The following is an 18,074-nucleotide window of genomic DNA, read 5'->3' on the forward strand; positions in this document are numbered from 1 at the left end:
GACGTCACTTTGACGTACTTCCTCAAGTACGTCAAGTTTGCTCAAACTGTTTGATCAAATTATTTGATGGTGAGACGCGGCCTTTAGTCGCTGTGATTTAATTTCTTGAACAATATCGGTGTCATTGTAGAGTTCTTTTAAACCTAGGCCTGGATTCCGCGTACCAAAAAAAGTTGATAAATAGCAAGCTTAAAATTTGTTAATAGTACAGTGACGTCGGGTTGCTGCAGATGCACTAGTATACAAGTCAACTGATAAGAAGAACACGGAGATCTTTACATGACAATTGACATACGTCAGTTACGTTTACGTACACGTCATTTTATTTGACGTTCCACTTTAAATTAAAAAAATTACAGTGGTCGGCGTTGTTTCCACAGCTGTTTATTCTATATTTAATAATTAATACAGATTTTTAAGTATGGCACCAAAGGAAAAAGATGATGAAATCGTAAGTTTGCTCGTTTGATTATCTGTTGTAACAATTATATACTATATATTTCTGTAGGTATCAATAAATAAATGGGATGGAGTAGCCGTCAAAAATGCATTAGATGATGCAGTTAAAGAGGCAAGTTATCAATGAAATTAAACTCTTTGTTTGCTGATGTTTTTTTTTTCTTCTGTAGGTACTTACAAAGAAATACAATTATGCTGAAAATTTTGCTCTCATGGATGGTAGGTTAGTTATATGTGGCATAGCTGTAGGTGTTGCAATGTTTGCCTTGATTTGGGATTATTTGTACCCATTCCCACAATCTAAGTGAGTATTAAATTTAGATATTACTATTCTCCTTCAGTGAATGCATATATAATGAAAATAGAGGTAAAGCTCCATCTGTATAATTTGAAAATGGACATACAGTCGAGTCCATTATTGGAGTAGCCTTCATGCAAAGCAAAAGTATTCCTATAACCGGAATATTCTAATAGCCGATCATTGGTGGCTAGTAGAAACGTTACGGGATCTGAAATTTCTATTCCTTAAACCGTTATTGTAATAAGTGGGTTCGACTGTATCTGAAAACTGTTTTCAGTGTTATATACTTCACATGTCTTTGGAAATTTAATCTAGTTTTCTATCGTATTAAAAATTTGCATAATCAATATTCCATTTTTTATCTAAAATGAGGTTTTGGATTGATAATGGGACTGTTCTAAGTTATAGTAGAAACTGATGATAATGTCAATTTGAACATTACTTAAATAATCTGAAGTTTCCATGTGAAGGGTCAGGGGGAAGAATGTGAAAATAAAATTGATGATTTATTTTTAATGTTAGAATATAATGACTTTCCCAGTGTTCTGTTATTGACTGAACACTGGCTAGAAGAAAATGAATACTTGTATATTCCCGAGTATTCCATGATTTCACATTTTTGTAGAACAAACTTTATACATGGGGGTACTGCTATTTTAGTACACAACTCTCTATTGCAAGAACTGGCTTTTGTTCAGATAAATTATGAGGATCTTATTGAAGAAAAACAATTTGAATTTTCAGTTGCACAAATAACAAATTTTGATATCTATATTATTTGCATCTACAGATCTCCAACAACCAGTGTCCAGATTTTTTTGGAAGGGCTGGAGAACTTGTTGTTGAGGATTCCAAAGTTTAGTCAAATAATCCTGACGGGTGATTTTAATATTGACTTTCTGAACTATGATTGCAATGAAGTAAAGAAAATAAAAAACTTACTCACTTGTTTTAATTTAAAAATGCATGTTAATGAAGCAACACGTGTCACTAAATTGTCTCAAACTCTAATAGAGTATTTCTGTTCTAACTTTGAGAAGGATTATGTTCATTGTATTGTATTTGACCCCAATCTGTCAGACCATAAGGCAGTTGTTGCTTCTATCAAAATTAAGAAATTTACTAAAGGTAAAGATAGTGTAAATAAATTTAAAATTGGTCGCCTGTATAGTAAATCTAACTTTGGTAAATTTAGATTAAAGTGCGAGAGTCTTGACTGGTATTCTCTCCTATCACAATCGTCTGAGCCATTTAAATCATTTCATAATACAATATGTGAATTTTTTGAAAGGTCTTTTCCTAAACAAAAGATTAAAATTAAAAATAGAAAACCTTGGATTACAAATGGCATTAAAAATTCCTGCAAAACCATGAGATCGCTCCATTATATCAAAAAATATTACCAAGATGACTGGTTTGTTACCTATTATAATCAATATAAAAAGATATACAGAAATGTTATTAAAACTGCAAAAGAAAACTGCTACAAGCATAGAATAGAAAACTCCACAAATGTAACTAGGGAAACTTGGTCTATAATAAATGAATTAAGGGGTAAACACAGATCAGGTAATAGTCATCACACTCCACTTCCAAATGACTGTAATGAATTTTACTGTAGCATAGCCGAAACTTTAACAGCACAGTTGAGACATGGTACAGATCCTTTGTCATATCTGAAGAAAACAGAAGTTATGTGTCCCTTCATAATTTATGATACTAATGTTGAGGAATTGAAAGAGATATTTAAATCAATCAGAAACAAAAACTCTTCGGGTTATGATGACATCTCTATAAGAGTTTTCAATAATCTACCAAACTCTGCTTTGGATGTTTTATCTATTTTAATTAATGATAGTTTTAATGCTGGCACATTTCCCGATTTCCTGAAGATAAATGTTGTAATTCCATTGCACAAGGGTGGAGATCACATAAACCCTTCCAATTACAGGCCAATATCTCTGATACCTACGTTGGCAAAAATAATAGAGAAAATTGTTAAAGCAAGATTAATACAATTTTTAGAGGTTAACCAACTACTAAGTCCGAAACAGTTTGGTTTCCGTGGTAACACTGGCACGACCGACGCGATTTTCAGTTTTTTAGAGATAGCTTACAATAATATTAATTTAGGTGAGATGGTTGCGGCAGTGTTCTGTGATTTGACGAAGGCTTTTGACTGTGTCAATCATGGTTTGCTGCTGCAGAAGCTTAAACACTACGGAATTAAAGATAAGTCACTGAGTTGGATGGAGTCATATTTGTCGGGTAGGAGTCAGTTTGTTAGAACAGACTGTGACTCTGACTTGATGAATGTAACTTGGGGAGTGCCCCAAGGCTCGGTATTGGGACCAGTTCTGTTTTTGGTATATATAAACGATTTAGCCTACCTTGATGTATCTGCTCATTTCACCTTTTATGCAGATGATACTACTCTTATATGGCATGCTAAAGATTTGAATGTCTTATGCCAATCTGTAGGTAGGGAACTCTTAATGATTGGAAATTGGTGCAAGGCGAACTTTTTGACATTAAACACTTCTAAAACCAAGCTTCTGTGTTTTAAACATGTTATGCCTGAATTACATCTGGAAATTGAACCTCAGCTGTCCGTCAGGTTTCTTGGCCTGAATATTGATCCTGACCTTAAATTTAAATCGCATATCGAAGCCTTGAATTCAAAACTTGCATCTGGATGCTATGCAATACGGTCGACTAGAAGGGAGCTTGGTTTTGCCCAAGCAAGAACTGTGTACTTTGCACTAGTAGAGTCACATCTTAGATTCGCAATTCAGTTTTGGGGAGCGTGTAGTCAGGAGCTTTTCAGTAGTGTGTTTTTGCTTCAAAAAAGGCAGTACGCCTGTTGTGCCAGGTAAATTCTAGAGAAACGTGTAAACCTTTATTTATTAAACACAGTATCCTTACACTTGTATCTCTTTTCATTTTGGAAACGGCAAGCATTATTTTTAAGAATAAACATCTATATGAAAATAATAATCGATCTGGACGATTTGCTAGCAATTTAGCTTTGATTACACCTAGAAGCACACTAGTCAAAGACTCATTTATTTTTAACGGCATCAAAATTTTTAATAAACTACCTAGTGAAATAAAAAATTTGGAAACTATTAGAAAGTTTAGAAATTCATTAGATAGACTGCTCGCTAAGAGGGCCTATTATGATCTGACAGAATTTTTTGAGGACCATTGGAGCTGATGTATTTGTGATCTTGTGTATATTTTTTTTTTTTTTTTGTCAATTTGTTTGTCATTATTGTTTGTGATTTAGTTTTACAGCTTGTAGTTTGTTTGTTTTTTATTTTTGACAATACTACATATTTTGTAGTTGTTATATAATGTAAATGTGTTATGTGTTATATTTTATATTAGTCATATTTTAATTTAATTTATTTATTTAAAACTCTTAAACAGTGTTTGTCAACAAGATTTTTTCTTAGACAATAAACATATATTCTCTCTCTCTCTCTCTGTCTATCTGGAAGCATTTTGGGTAAAATGAGAAACAAAGTTACATAATATTCATTGTTTTTCCCCCTTGCTTCCAATCTTGTGACTTGTTTTTAAGACTATTCTCATCGTTATTTCCCCTTGGCCATTCACAGGTTGATAGTACTCTCTCTAAGCTAACAGATTGCACGAAAATCGCAAAATTGACCTTCATCGTTTTTTCCTGTGACCCTTCATGTGCATTTTATACTTCTTCATCATTGCAATGTAATTTCATAATTTATTATTTGTTTCCAGGTGTGACTACAATTACTTCCTGTCTCTTGCTCTTCTCTTTATCTTTCATTTCTGTACATCATAGCTGGTCTTATAGAATTTTCCCTCCAACTTCATTTGAATTTTTTTTGACACAATACACTATTCCCTTCCTTCCACTTCATCCAGCCAACCTGGATAGCGCTTATCTAAAAGGTATTAACAGCCATTTTGCAGTTTTGAGTAAATTAAGATTAAAAACCTAAGTTATTAAACAGTTTTAAAAATCGACATGTAATCATAACTCCCAACTTCAGAAATGGTAATTTTGCGCTTGGGGAGCGTTTAAGTATTACGTAACGTGATTTTTGAAGATTTTTGACCCCTCTGCCTCCCCTATGTAACGCACTCTAATGGGCGTTTAACTATTGTGTAACGCAATTTTTGAAGATTTTTGACCCCTCCCCCCCTTAACCTGCGTTACGTAATACTTGAACGGCCCCTTGGTACCTTGTAGATAAGCACTATCCAATCCTATTGCATGCATCTCCATCTATTTCCCAATTACTCTGTAATACTGATCCTAGGCACTTAAAACTATTACTTTTCACAATATTTTCATCAATCAACCATCCAAAGATGTCATTTTATTTGTAGTAACTTCATCTTTAACACATTGAGCACAGGTGTATATGTTAGACATATATGTTATACTAGACATATTTTATTATATACGCGTAGAAATAATATTGGAAGATTTCTATTAATGTACATTTAAAGAAACATATCCTAACTTGTTTTATTTAATTTGTAAAAGTGGAATATAAAGCACACTTGTTTGGATTACACTCTAACTGTGATCGAACAAAGGTGACATTTTGGCATAAATTGGTAACATTTATTTGACAGTTGCAGTGATGACACTTCATATTTGTTTTTATTCTTTACTATAAGTATTTGTTTTATTACATTAGTATGATATAATTGATTCAAATAATGGCATAACCCAGACATCTAAAGTGAAAGTTATCCTCCAACACCAAATTGTTCTATATGGTCCACATAATGTTCAGAAAAAAGTCACACCATTTTGAGCGTCGGGTTTGGGGAGGAGAGGGGGCAGAAATCGGTAAATTCGTAGTTTTTTAGGTTTTTCGTCAATATTTCTAAAACTATGCGGTTTAGTATAAACAACCTTCTATACAAAAATATTCTACATTAAATTTGCAATAAAAAGGGTCCTATGAATAATCCTTCTAAAATGAACAGTTCCAAAGTTACAGAGGTAGTATAGTATAATTGGTCCAAAAAAGGCCTAACCCAGACATCTAAAGTAAAAGTTTTCCTCTAACACCAAATTGTTCTATATGGTCCACATATTATTCAGTAAAAAGTTACACTATTTCGAGCGTCCGGTTTGGGGGGAGATGGGGGAGAAGTCGGTAAATTAGTAGTTTTTTAAGTTTTTCGTCAATATTTCTAAAACTATGCTTTAGCGTAAACAATGGTCTATGCAAAAATGTTCTACATAAAATTTAAAACAAAAAAGGTCCTATACATAATTGTTATAAAATAAACGGTTCCAGAGTTACCGAGGGTGAAAAGTGGAGGTTTTCGATACTTTTTATATTATCTGGGCGATTTATAATGATTTTGGGTGGTGAGGTTGACGTTTTTTCAAAGGCTTATCACTAACATATCATCGGCCACTGAAATAGCAAATTTTATTTACAAAACACAATCCTGTTAAAGAAAATTTCTATAAATTTCCCAAAGAATATAAAAAGTATCGAAAACCTCAACTTTTTACCCTCCGTAACCCCGGAACCATTGAATTTATAACAATTATGTATAGGACCTTTTTTGTTTTAAATTTCACGTAGAACATTTTTGTATAGAACATTGTTTTTGCTAAACCATAGTTATAGAAATATTGACGAAAACCGTAAAAAAACTACTAATTTACCGACTTTTCCCCCATCTCCCCCCCAAACCGGACGCTCAAAATGGTGTAACTTTTTACTGAACAATATGTGGACCATATAGAACAATTTCGTGTTGAAGGAATACTTTTACTTTGGATGTCTGGGTTAGGCCTTTTTTTGAACCAATTATACTATACTACCTCCGTAACTTTTGAACTGTTCATTTTAGAAGGATTATGCATAAAGCCTTTTTTATTTCAAATTTAATGTAGAACATTTTTGTATAGAAGGTTATTCATGCTAGACCGCATAGTTTTAGAAATATTGACGAAAAACGTAAAAAACTACGAATTTACTGATTTCTTCCCCCAAACCGGACGCTCAAAATGGTGTGACTTTTTTCTGAACATTATGTAGACCAGGGGTCACCAATTAGTTTCCCTGAGGGTCCGTTTCGAAAACCTATGACACTTCCGGGGTCCAGATTTATGCTACCTGTGTCTGACTGTTCTGATTCGGTTTCTTTGTGGATTCTTGTTAAAAAATATCCCCTATAAACAAATCAGAAGGGTGCCGGGCGAAATTTTTGCCTTTCATCATCTTTTTGCCTAAAACATCACCTTTTTGCCCGCAAAAATATGTTTTTAACATTTTTGGGCTATCTTAAATAAAAAAGATCTAAGATTTTATTAAAACTTAAGAGTTTTCAAGCATCGCAAATGCATATTTTCGCATTTTTCAGATTTTAAATCGCTTATAACTCGAAAACTTTTTTTTTCAACTTTTCAGAAATATGACAACACACCTTTATTGTTTATAATTATCCAAGAAACCTAAAAATACATTTTTCGAGGCAAAAAAGTAATTTTGAATTTGCTTAAAAAATTGTTTCACCCGGCACCGTTCTGATTTGTTTAAAGGGGGCATTTTTTAACAGGAATCTGTAAAGGAAATGTAAAGGAAAACTAATAATATCTGATTGTTTTTTGGTTACTGTATACATTTCTGTAAGTTTTCCTGGTACAATAAATAAAATATAAATTCTTTGTGTATTGTTTTGATGTTATTATCAGTACCTATACCTATATTTTGAAAACAGCAGTACTGTAAATTGTTACTGAGAATATTTAAAAAATTAGGAATTTATATTTTGAATGCTAATAAAGTTTTTAGACATCTTCAATTTTGTAGAAATGAAACTGAGGAATTTAAAATAAATAATCATAGTACAAAATACTAATTAACATGTTATCTTTTCTACATTAGTTTCAATGCAAGGTGTTTGTTGCAAATTTATTAAATCTGAAAATTATTTTAATTAAATGCACATCTGAAAAGTACTCCTACTTAACATATTGTAGAGAGGAAATGAATATAAAAAAAATGCACATGACAATTTTATATTACAGCTTACTTAATTTCAAAATTAATGGTTAGTAAGTATAACAATAAGGGGGAAAGCTCTTCACAAAATTAAATTATCAGAGAGAAAACTGACATTTTTTTATGTACAACCTGTCTGAAGTTTTGAGTGAGTTTAGTGCAACTGAGTCTCATTAGGGAGTTAGAGATATTCATCTGTTAAGTGAGATCTCTACCGATTTTTAATAAAGTTCATTCTTGATAAAGCGGCTTCGCACACATAAGTTGAACCAAACATAGTACACAATTTCATGGCCAAACACTAGTAGGTATATTCTGAATTTATTGACGGTCCGCACAAAACTAGCTCACGGTCCGGATGCGGACCGCGGTCCGCTAATTGGTGACCCCTGATGTAGACCATATAGAACAATTTGGTCTTGGAGGATAACTTTCACTTTGGATGTCTGGGTTTGGGTCTAGTTATACCATACTATATTTACTGTTTTTATTATTTACTTTATGTAAGATTACTTAATTCTTGTTTTCTATTTCTAAAGTTTTTATTTATTTACATTGAATATTAATATTTTTTTTTGTATAATCCACTTCCGCAAAAATTATGTGATATATTTGATTTAGAGTGAATTCAAGCATTTTTTGTAATTGTGCAACAATGTCAACTTAGATCTGACGTAGATAATGACGTGCACGGTAAGTATATTGGACCGACTGTATGTATATACTCCCTCAGCTCTTTTACAACCCTCCTGCCCAAAAAATTTTCTTCATAAAATCGATAGTACTCTTTTTCTCATGAGCATCTTTCAGTGCGTCACAGTTTTTCGATTTCTTTCTAACGCATTAAATTGTTTGACCGAAAAAAAGGCACGTCTGTGAGTAAAGACATTTATAACATTTATTCTAGTTGTCGATAGATGGCGCTATAATCGGAAAAAAATTATTTACGAATTATATAATATATCTACGAATATAATCTGTACAATTTATAAGACTATACAAATCAAAGAAAATACCATTTTATAAATGCAATAAACACAATTGATTTGTTTTTATGCCAAATTGCAAATAAAATGTGACAACTGTCGGATTTAATTAAAATGTCATGTTAGAATAAATGTTATAAATGTGTATTATCACGGAGTTACCTTTTTTCTATCATGTGTGACGCACTGAAAAATGTTCATGAAAAGGACTTTATCATGTCATTCTAAGGATATGGCAGGACTCAGAAATTCATCGCATCAACTCCCCATTTTTTTGCATGGAAAATCTAATTTTAACAAGAAAATGTCACAGGAAACCCGTGGATTTTTTCACAAATTGTAGGTACCTTCTCTAACCTTTCAGTATTGCAAATGGCAGGACTCAGAAAATCGTGGTTGAACTTCTGTCAATATCTCCTAGTTTAATATGGCTGTTCCATGAGGCCATATAAAGAACAGATCGTCTACATATCTCCATCATACTGTGGGTTTTAAATTTTGTTTAGAAATAATATTTGTTTCGAAAACTCTTCAACATTATAGTGGAGATATGTAGATGAGGTGTTCTCAAAATGGCCTTAGGGATCAGATTTGTTAGACACATTCCTAGATAATGTAAGCAATAAAGAAGAGACAATAAGATTTATCATGGAAAAGGAATATAATAACACACTACCTTTCCTCAATATTTTAATCTCAAAGAAGGATACTGGATATGAGACTCAGGTGTACAGAAAACCAACAGATATCTAAATATTACAAATCAAACCACAACATCATCAATGTTAAAAAGGGAATCTTTAAATACTTATACAATAGAGCCAAAATTATTTATTCTAGGAACCTGTAGATCAGCAGTTCATCATATTGGGTGATTAACATCTAGATGTTGAACATGTCCACATCATCTTAACCTATGTTCTCTCATTTTGGTGCCACCAATAGACTTTCCCTAATGTACACTTTTTTATTTTTATCTTTTTTTGTTACTCCATGTCATCCATCTACGCATTCTCATTTCTGCAGCATACATTCGTTGTTCCTTTCTTTTTAACTGTCCTACATTCACTTCCATACACCATAGCTGGTCTTATGTCTGTTTTATAGAATTTTGCCTCCAGCTTCATTGGAATTTTTTTGTGACACAATACACCACTGACTTCTTTCCACTTCATCCATCTACTAATACACTCCTTCCACTAATATTCTACTGCATGCTTTTGCATATATGTCCCAATTACAGGGTTGGCATAGAATTTCCCCATCTTATAAAACCCAGCGGGTTTTTTGGGGTTTTTTCAAAAATAGCAAATTTTCAGTTGAATGAACGTCATATTTATTTCTGAATAAAAACAAAAACTAGCATAAATACCATGAAGTAAGTAGTAGGTGAATACAAAACGAGAGAAACTGAAACTAAACTAATAAAACACTTATTTTAAACATGGTATATAGACAAATAAAAAAATAAACAAGTTTCTTGTTAAACAAAGCATCTGCAAAGCATATTAGTTATCAGGAAAATCAGAATCTGTATTTTTGTCACATTCCCAATTCCCATTCGTTATTCGTTAGACTCGGTCGAGGACGAGGACTCGGTTCTTAAATGATAATATATTTTTACCAAGTTTGCAGCTCTATCGGCACCTAATCTGTTGCGAAGCTTAGTCCATATTAATCCATATGAAGAAAAAATCCGCTCAATAGATGCAGATGAAGCTGGACATGAGAACAAAGATAACATATAAATACAAAATTAATATGGTATTTTATTTGTTTTTTTATTTTTTATTTATATCAGCTTCCACCATTTCTTTGTTGAGAATTTTTTAACAAGTTCTTCTTTGAAATGTGTTGCGGAGAACATATCTGTATCCTTAATCTTGAATGATAACCTCCAAATCCCCAAAAAAACCCTAAAAAACCCGAAAAAACCCGTCGGGTTGGGCTTTTAATAAAAAACCCGGGTTTTTTCCAACCCTGCCCAATTACTCTGCAATACGGATCTTAGGTACTTAAAACTATTACTTTTCACAATAATTTCACCTAAATCACTATTTCCTACAACACTACATCGTCAGCATACATTAAGGACTAAGCACTAAGCCTTGGTGTAATCCTACTTTTACATGAAATATATCAGTCTCTTTCAAACTTGTCCTATTACTAGTTGTTACTCCTTCATACAATACATGTATCTCACAATCTATACATATTCACTGGGTCTCCTTTCTTATTGAAAGCCCCCCACAGAATCTCTCGAGGAACTCTATCATATGCTTTGTCAAGAACAATGAATACCATAATATGAGCGATTGTTTGTTTATTTCTTTATTTTCCATCAACTGTCCTATAATGAAAATTGCATCTGTTGTATATCTGCCTCTTCATGCATCTACCTATCAGTCTTGCATCAGTAATGCATCTTCCCATCAACCATGCTCATCAGTTACTCATGTAAATAACTTATTCACAAAATTCTAGTAAATCTGATTGGAATCAATAAGGCTGTTATTATAGTAGAACTTATGAGATTTATTCTAGAAACACATTCAGTAATCGATAGATATGAATAACTATCAAAAATCAGTTTGCTACCAAAATAAAATTTTGGTTAATTGGTTAAAGGACGCTGGTTTGCAATTAGTCATTTCATAAATCACAGATACCTATATTTAGCATTTATGGTAGGGGAGTCCAAGCGGGGATTTTTGCAGTTACTCAAGCGCGTCAGATTATCACATGGGGGAAACCCTGTAAATGTACCTGTACCACATATTGGCTCTTAATACAGGCGAATTCGTTAAGGTGAGTTCGAAAAATAAATGTATCCTTAGAAAAACTCGAAATCGTCGGCTTAAGATAAGGTAAGTTAAGTACATGCAAAACAGTGTATATTTCAAAAATCTGAAGACGATTTGAGTAAGGAAATGGACGAGTCACAAAGTTTCACAAAAAAAAGCGAATATTTCGCGAAATGAACGTCAGGGCGAAAAACTAAAAAATACGTGTTCAATATTTTGAAAAACCTATCGAATGGCACCAAACACGACTCCCCCACAGAGGTGGGATGGGGAGTTACTTTACAATCTTAAAAAAACGATTGTTGGAAATGGAAAATTAAATTAAAAAATGGAAAGTCCCCCACTTTATGGAAAACTTAACAGTTTTTTTGGTTTTAGGACCTAATCTTCACAACCCAATAGGTCCCCATAACGCTCGAGTAACTGCAAATTTAGCATACTTTCCTCCCCTACTATTATGATTTTTCAATGAACGTTTTTTGTAAACATAACAGTTTAAAAATGTTTAAACAAGTTATATTTTTTATTACACATTCTGCTCTAAATAGGTTTTTTTCCGATAACTATGTGATTGTAGCTTTTTATAATGGTAAAAAATAAAGTTTATCTTTAAATAATTATAGTCTTTATTTATAATCATGAATTTTCTCTTTTTTTTTTCAGGCCTATTTTAATATTTTCTGTTACTACATATTTTTTTATGATGGGAATTTTAACTTTATATACTACATACAAAGAGAAAGGAATCTTTGCTGTTTGTATTCAGAAAGATAGTTCTAAGAAGGAAAATACTTGGGAAGCTAGCTCTTATATTCAAAAGTAAGTAATATAATATTATTTTACATTGAAAGAGGTTAGTTTATTAGATTCACTATCAGTTCGTACTTTGTGATTTAGGTACATTCTGATTATGGTATAAATATCACTTCAATAGGTTTCTAATTTTACACTCTATTATAATTAAAGATATTTTTAACTAGCCAATGGCATTGTGAGGTTTAATTTAAGCATTAAAGCATAAAAGGTTCAATTTGTAAAAGATACAATACATCGTAAAAAAAAAATAAATAAAAATCCGTAAAAATTCAAAAAGTTATATGCTAAGTTACAAGATATTTACCAACACACACTACACATTACACTATCTGATTGCGAAATCACTGTACCATGCCAATTTGCATTAGTTGTTGGGGCATTAAGCTAAATAAAAACATTATTACCAGTGTATTCTATCGATTATAGTGCAGTATTACCTGTTTATTTCTTTGTGTCATACTCCCATCTTAATTTCTGTTTCTTAGTTGCTGTTCGTTTGTTTCTTGATGCCTCTTGGATACCAGATTGTAATTCTAGTGGATCATCTATATTGTCAGTTCTCGCTAAATGCTCCACCTATTGCCATTTTAGAGATTTGATTCTGTGGGTTCCATCAGTAACCCGGGTTTTGTGTCTGATCCATTCTACTCTTTTGTAATCTTTGTTATGAGTAGAGCTCAGGAAATATGCAAAATGCATATTAAGTGCATATTTGCATATTTTGGATAAATTGTATAAGTGCATATGCATTTATTAATAGTGCATATTTTCAGATATTCCACAATATGGACAAACATCTGACTGAGGACACAAGTAATGCAGTTTAGCGAGATAGGTAAAAATATTCTTCGGAAATACCCCTTATTGGTATTAGCATAATATGACAATAGACCCCAATGGACAGTAATACAATTGTAAGATTGGTGGCAATATTCCAATTGCAAAATTGGATAATCCCTTATTCTAACAATTTTTAAAAAATTACTGCAATAATGATGTACAAGTTTCTTCTCCTACGACTACATCATTATACAAAAAAAATATGTTGATTCCAGCATGCAATTTACTGTTGAAGCGATTAAAACTGCAATTGGAAAAAAATCCAATATGGATATCTGTGGACGAGACGACTGATGTTAAAGGACGGTATATTACAAATTTGGAGTTTAAACGGGAGTGAGTAGCACCGGATATTTAGTTTCCGTTGAGTTGCAAAAAACGAACAATGTAACTATTTGAAGATTTGTAAATGAATCTCTTAGTAACTTTTTTTACCTCAACCGATACCAACAAAAACAATTTGTTATTGTTAAGTGATGCTGCACCATAATATGATCAAAGCTGGACAACATTTAAAAATATTTTTTTCCAAATTTGATACACGTTGCTTTTTTAGCACACGCTTTAACCCATTAACCGCCAAGCAAAGAAATACTGCAATAATATGTAATATATTTGATTAACTAGAGTAAAATAAACTTAAACTTTCGTAAAAAAATTGTTTTACACTTTGATAATGGCAGGTGTCACAACAACAAAATGGTTCGTTTTCGAACCTTTGGCGGAAATGAGATGAAATACACGCCTTCAATGCGTTAAATAAAATCTGGCAAACAAGTGAAATATCAGAGTCAACAAAAATCAATGTATTCAAAACTTGTGTAAAAAGCATATTACTCTACGGAGCCGAAACTTGGAAGCACGATGAAAGCACAACAAAAGGCTACAGACTTTTGTAAATAGGTCCTTAAGAAAGATCCTAAAAATTTACTGGCCTAATAAAGTAACGAATGAAGAACTATGGAAACGAACGAAACAAACCAGTATAATAACAACAATTAGACAGAAGAAATGGAAATGGATCCGCCATACGTTAAGGAAAGATCCTAGTAACATCGCAAGACGAGCACTCGAATATCAACCTGAGGGGACAAGGAAGAAGGGACGACCAGATAATACCTGAAAGAAAACATTTACCAGAGAACACAACAGAATCGGTTAAAGTGGGGGGAAGTGAAAAACACAGCAAGAAACAGAGGAGAATGGAAGGAACTGGTACGCAGATTAACCAAAGAATAAACACAAGAAGATGCGCTGAGCAGGCCACCAGCCGTCTAACACCACCGGCCAAGAAACGCAGATGCGCCCAATACTCCACTAGGAGTCCAAGAGAGAGAGAGAGAGAGAGAGAGAGAGAGAGAGAGAGAGAGAGAGAGAGAGAGAGAGAGATAAAATTTTTAATTAATTTCCTTATTTTATTTGGTTAAAGAATGATGGATAGTTATTATAATATTTTGAATAGAATAGATATTTTGAAAATTCTTTGGCGTAACTTTTAAATTTTGAATCGTTAAAAAGGTCAAAAATTTGCATATCTTCAAAATTTGAAAAAATGAGTATCTATTTGCATAAAGTCGACTTTACATTACATGATTTATCATGTGATTTGTCATATGATTTGGTCATGGAGTGAAATTTACATGTTTACACTGTGTGATTTGTCATATGATTTTGCATTTTTTATACGGCTCGTTTTGTCATAAGCATTGTCATGCGGCTCGTCATGGGAAAAATCATATGACAAATCACATGATAAATAATGCAGTGTAAAGTCGACTTAAGTAATAATAGTCTCAAAAATTTCAAAATATACTTGTTTTTCGAGATCTGTGTCATACTTTTGTCTTTTTTGGGGGTGTTCGGAAATATCAAGCGAATCCAAAACGTCACTGCGTATATATTGAAAATTACTATCTCTGAGATTTTTTACCAGCTTTGTGATTCTATTTTTGGAATAAATAATGTCAGTTGACTGATTTTGAACAACATTAAATATCACATCAGCTTGGGTAAACACTTTCTTAAAAATATGTAAAAAAATATTAAAAGAATAGCAAAATTGTCGCCTTCATTAATAAAATTAAAAACTTCCAAAAGCTGTTTACGAAAATCTGCTACAGTCAAAACTAACCGAGATTTAAAATTCAAAAAGCTACTTATTTCATAATTAATTTCATCCAGAGCGCACTATTAGCAGAGTACGTGGCTTGGGACATCTTGGATATTAGTGCACCCTATGTAACGTACAGCTGAATCTTATGTTTGTGCGTCACAGTGTTGCCATGCCATTTCTTTCATAATTTCAATGAATGCTAAATCTACCTACAAGAATAATACTTAGAATAAGAACGTTTACTTCTCCGTCATTACACTAGGTAGAATGACAAATGAGGTGTCAAATGAAAGCTTATAATCCAAGGATAGTACTAAAGGTGAGAAATTAGACCTAGATTGTCTGTCCCTCAAAAAATAAGCGTTATATTGGGGATTTCTCATGTCGACATTAAAAGTTGCACTATTTTTTTTTCTATAAAACATTTTGATCTAAAACTTACCAGAAAACTTCTTTGTACTCTCTACTTTCAAGTAAACGTGATTAAGAAGCTAAATTTTAAACTTCGTCACACAACTTTTGCGATTAAACTTTGCAATGCACAAAGCCGCACCTTTTTCTTTGAAAAATTCATAACCTTTATGATGATAAGAATAAAAACTTGAAGCAGGTACCTTTGTCTTCAGAAATCTTAGAGCTATATACTGTAAAATTTTCAAAAAAAAAATATGAAAATGGAACAGAGTTGTAGCGAGGTAAACGCAAAAAACGTGATTTTTTTTAATTTTAGGTTAAAATTGCGATTTTGACAATGTTCCCCCACATAAAATTCAAAATAAACCTCATTTTTGTTTTCAGCACCCTCGAAAATATAAAGTATGAATAAAATTAGCCATTCACCCCTCCGTGATCAGTATCTCGAAAACTAAGCGCTTTTTTGAGGGTGTCCCGCTCGTGTAAAATATCACAAAAACTTGTAACGTGATAGTATGAAAAAATAGAGGATACGGCAACGGTGTTATAAGTGATGGTCGGATCCATTGCCAAAATCTACACAGACATATTAGGGTGCACTAATATCCAAGATGTCCCGTGGCTTGATACGTGTCTTGCTGGTGTCTGTCCATGCCCATCACCGATCGGCAGATTGGAATGTGCCGGACTCTGCCATTCAAATACGGGTGAAATTGTGGTGAAATGTATAATTGGTTGCCTATCGGCTAATATTCCACAGCATCTTACAAGTCAATCTAGGGACGGCTTGCCGTCCCTGGCGAAGCGGATCCTTACAAAAAAGAATTCACACAATCGCAATCGGATGCATGGCTGGTTGGGATTATTAATTTGAAAAGTCTCTTACGCGCAGAGATCACTTGACGTATCGGATTGATCTAATTCTTTTAAAACAATGAATGAAATTTTGTCTGTAATATCTCACATATTTTTTTTTATTTTACAGAAACAAATATAATCAACTCTTAATGTTGATTAAATTAAATATTTAAAAAATCTACAATGTATCCATAAATGTGTGGGTCGGCACTGTCGACCCTGACCGACCGCCACTGATACCTATCTAGATAAAAATCCGACAGAATTCTGCATCCTTTGTACTCAAATATGAGTAAAATAAAATAATAAAAGACAGCTTTAGATTTAATTCGGGGGCCACCACCATTGGTTGACATATGTTTCTTCTTTAAGTCATCAAAACCTTCTGTGGTGTACCCTGAAGCGAGCTAAATCTGCCTGTCTACTAAGCATAATAAAAATTTTTATTTGCTGCTGGAAGCATTAGCGACATGTATTTAAACAAAAGAAAAAAGAGATAATTCTCTTTTGGGTCTGAATGCAGAATTCTTAGTAACAATTTATTGTCTGGGCTTTTTACAATTAATAAAGCAAACATACTGATAAATATCGGACATGGGAAAATCCTACAATTTGCATTCATCACCAAAAAATATTTAAAAAAATTTCTTTATGTATTTATATTGTAATTATTATAGTGATATATTTTTTTAGGTATGATGATAAGTATACTTTGAATCTTGCATATATTGATGGAAAAACACGCCAAAGAAGAGAGCAGAGTATTAAAAGGAGTATTGCCAGGTACATAGACCAGCAAGGAACTGTAGTTAAAGAAAATGTTGAAGATGAAATCACCAAAATGCACAATTCTCTACTAAGTGAGAGGAAAGAAAAATGATGTACACAGAGACTACCTACTAAAAGAAGTTGACGTGTAAATTATTTCATTTTTTATATTTTTCAATAAGTTTTTTTGGTTTGAGACTGGTTGTTTTATTTTGAGTGATTCTGTATAAAATATACCCGCCTTAAATATATCTGGTTCTATCTATTATTCCTGTACCTGAGAAATAGACTAACCTAACTCATTTATTGCGATTTTTGAAAAGAACCGGAACATATTAATGTTAAGTTTCAATTTTAAGTCAATCTGGGGTGTTTTGATACAATAAATTTGCAGATCTCAAAGTAAATTAATATATTATTCGAATTTTATTATGTGTACATATATGGCTTGCAAATAAAAAGAGCTTATTAATTTAAAGGAGTTGGTTACTTTGGCTCTCGCCTACTAAGGAAAAGTATAAAAATAGGTGTCGCTACAAAGTCTTGATGTACAATAATATAAAAAAATAGACTGTCAACTTTTCGTGTATTTGTAATATATTATGTATTATAAACTTCACTCGTATCATCTACTTTACCCTCAACCATGTTCAACATTATAATATTTTTTGTATCCATTGTAGA

At 32.5% G+C, this 18,074-nt stretch overlaps 1 protein-coding gene across 1 annotated transcript; it reads left to right on the forward strand.

Annotated features, from left to right (window-relative positions):
- The first annotated feature begins 286 nt into the window (after nt 1–286).
- Nucleotides 287–17,641, forward strand: LOC114329147 (signal peptidase complex subunit 2). Its single transcript, XM_028278166.2, has 5 exons — nt 287–451; nt 509–571; nt 630–763; nt 12,245–12,400; nt 17,316–17,641. Exons 1-5 carry the CDS (start codon nt 422–424, stop codon nt 17,500–17,502), a joined length of 570 nt encoding a protein of 189 aa, XP_028133967.1. The 5' UTR covers nt 287–421; the 3' UTR covers nt 17,503–17,641.
- Nucleotides 17,642–18,074: the final 433 nt, after the last annotated feature.

The sequence above is a fragment of the Diabrotica virgifera genome, chromosome 4 (genome assembly GCF_917563875.1).
Source record: "Diabrotica virgifera virgifera chromosome 4, PGI_DIABVI_V3a".
Classification (NCBI taxonomy): Eukaryota; Metazoa; Arthropoda; class Insecta; order Coleoptera; family Chrysomelidae; genus Diabrotica; species Diabrotica virgifera.

Excerpts from the sequence above, each read along its gene's own strand:
- LOC114329147 (XM_028278166.2), top strand. The coding sequence starts at position 422 with ATGGCACCAAAGGAAAAAGATGATGAAATC. Across the intron at positions 572-629 it reads TAGATGATGCAGTTAAAGAG|GTACTTACAAAGAAATACAA; the intron begins GCAAGTTATCAA and ends TTTCTTCTGTAG. Across the intron at positions 12,401-17,315 it reads GCTAGCTCTTATATTCAAAA|GTATGATGATAAGTATACTT; the intron begins GTAAGTAATATA and ends ATATTTTTTTAG.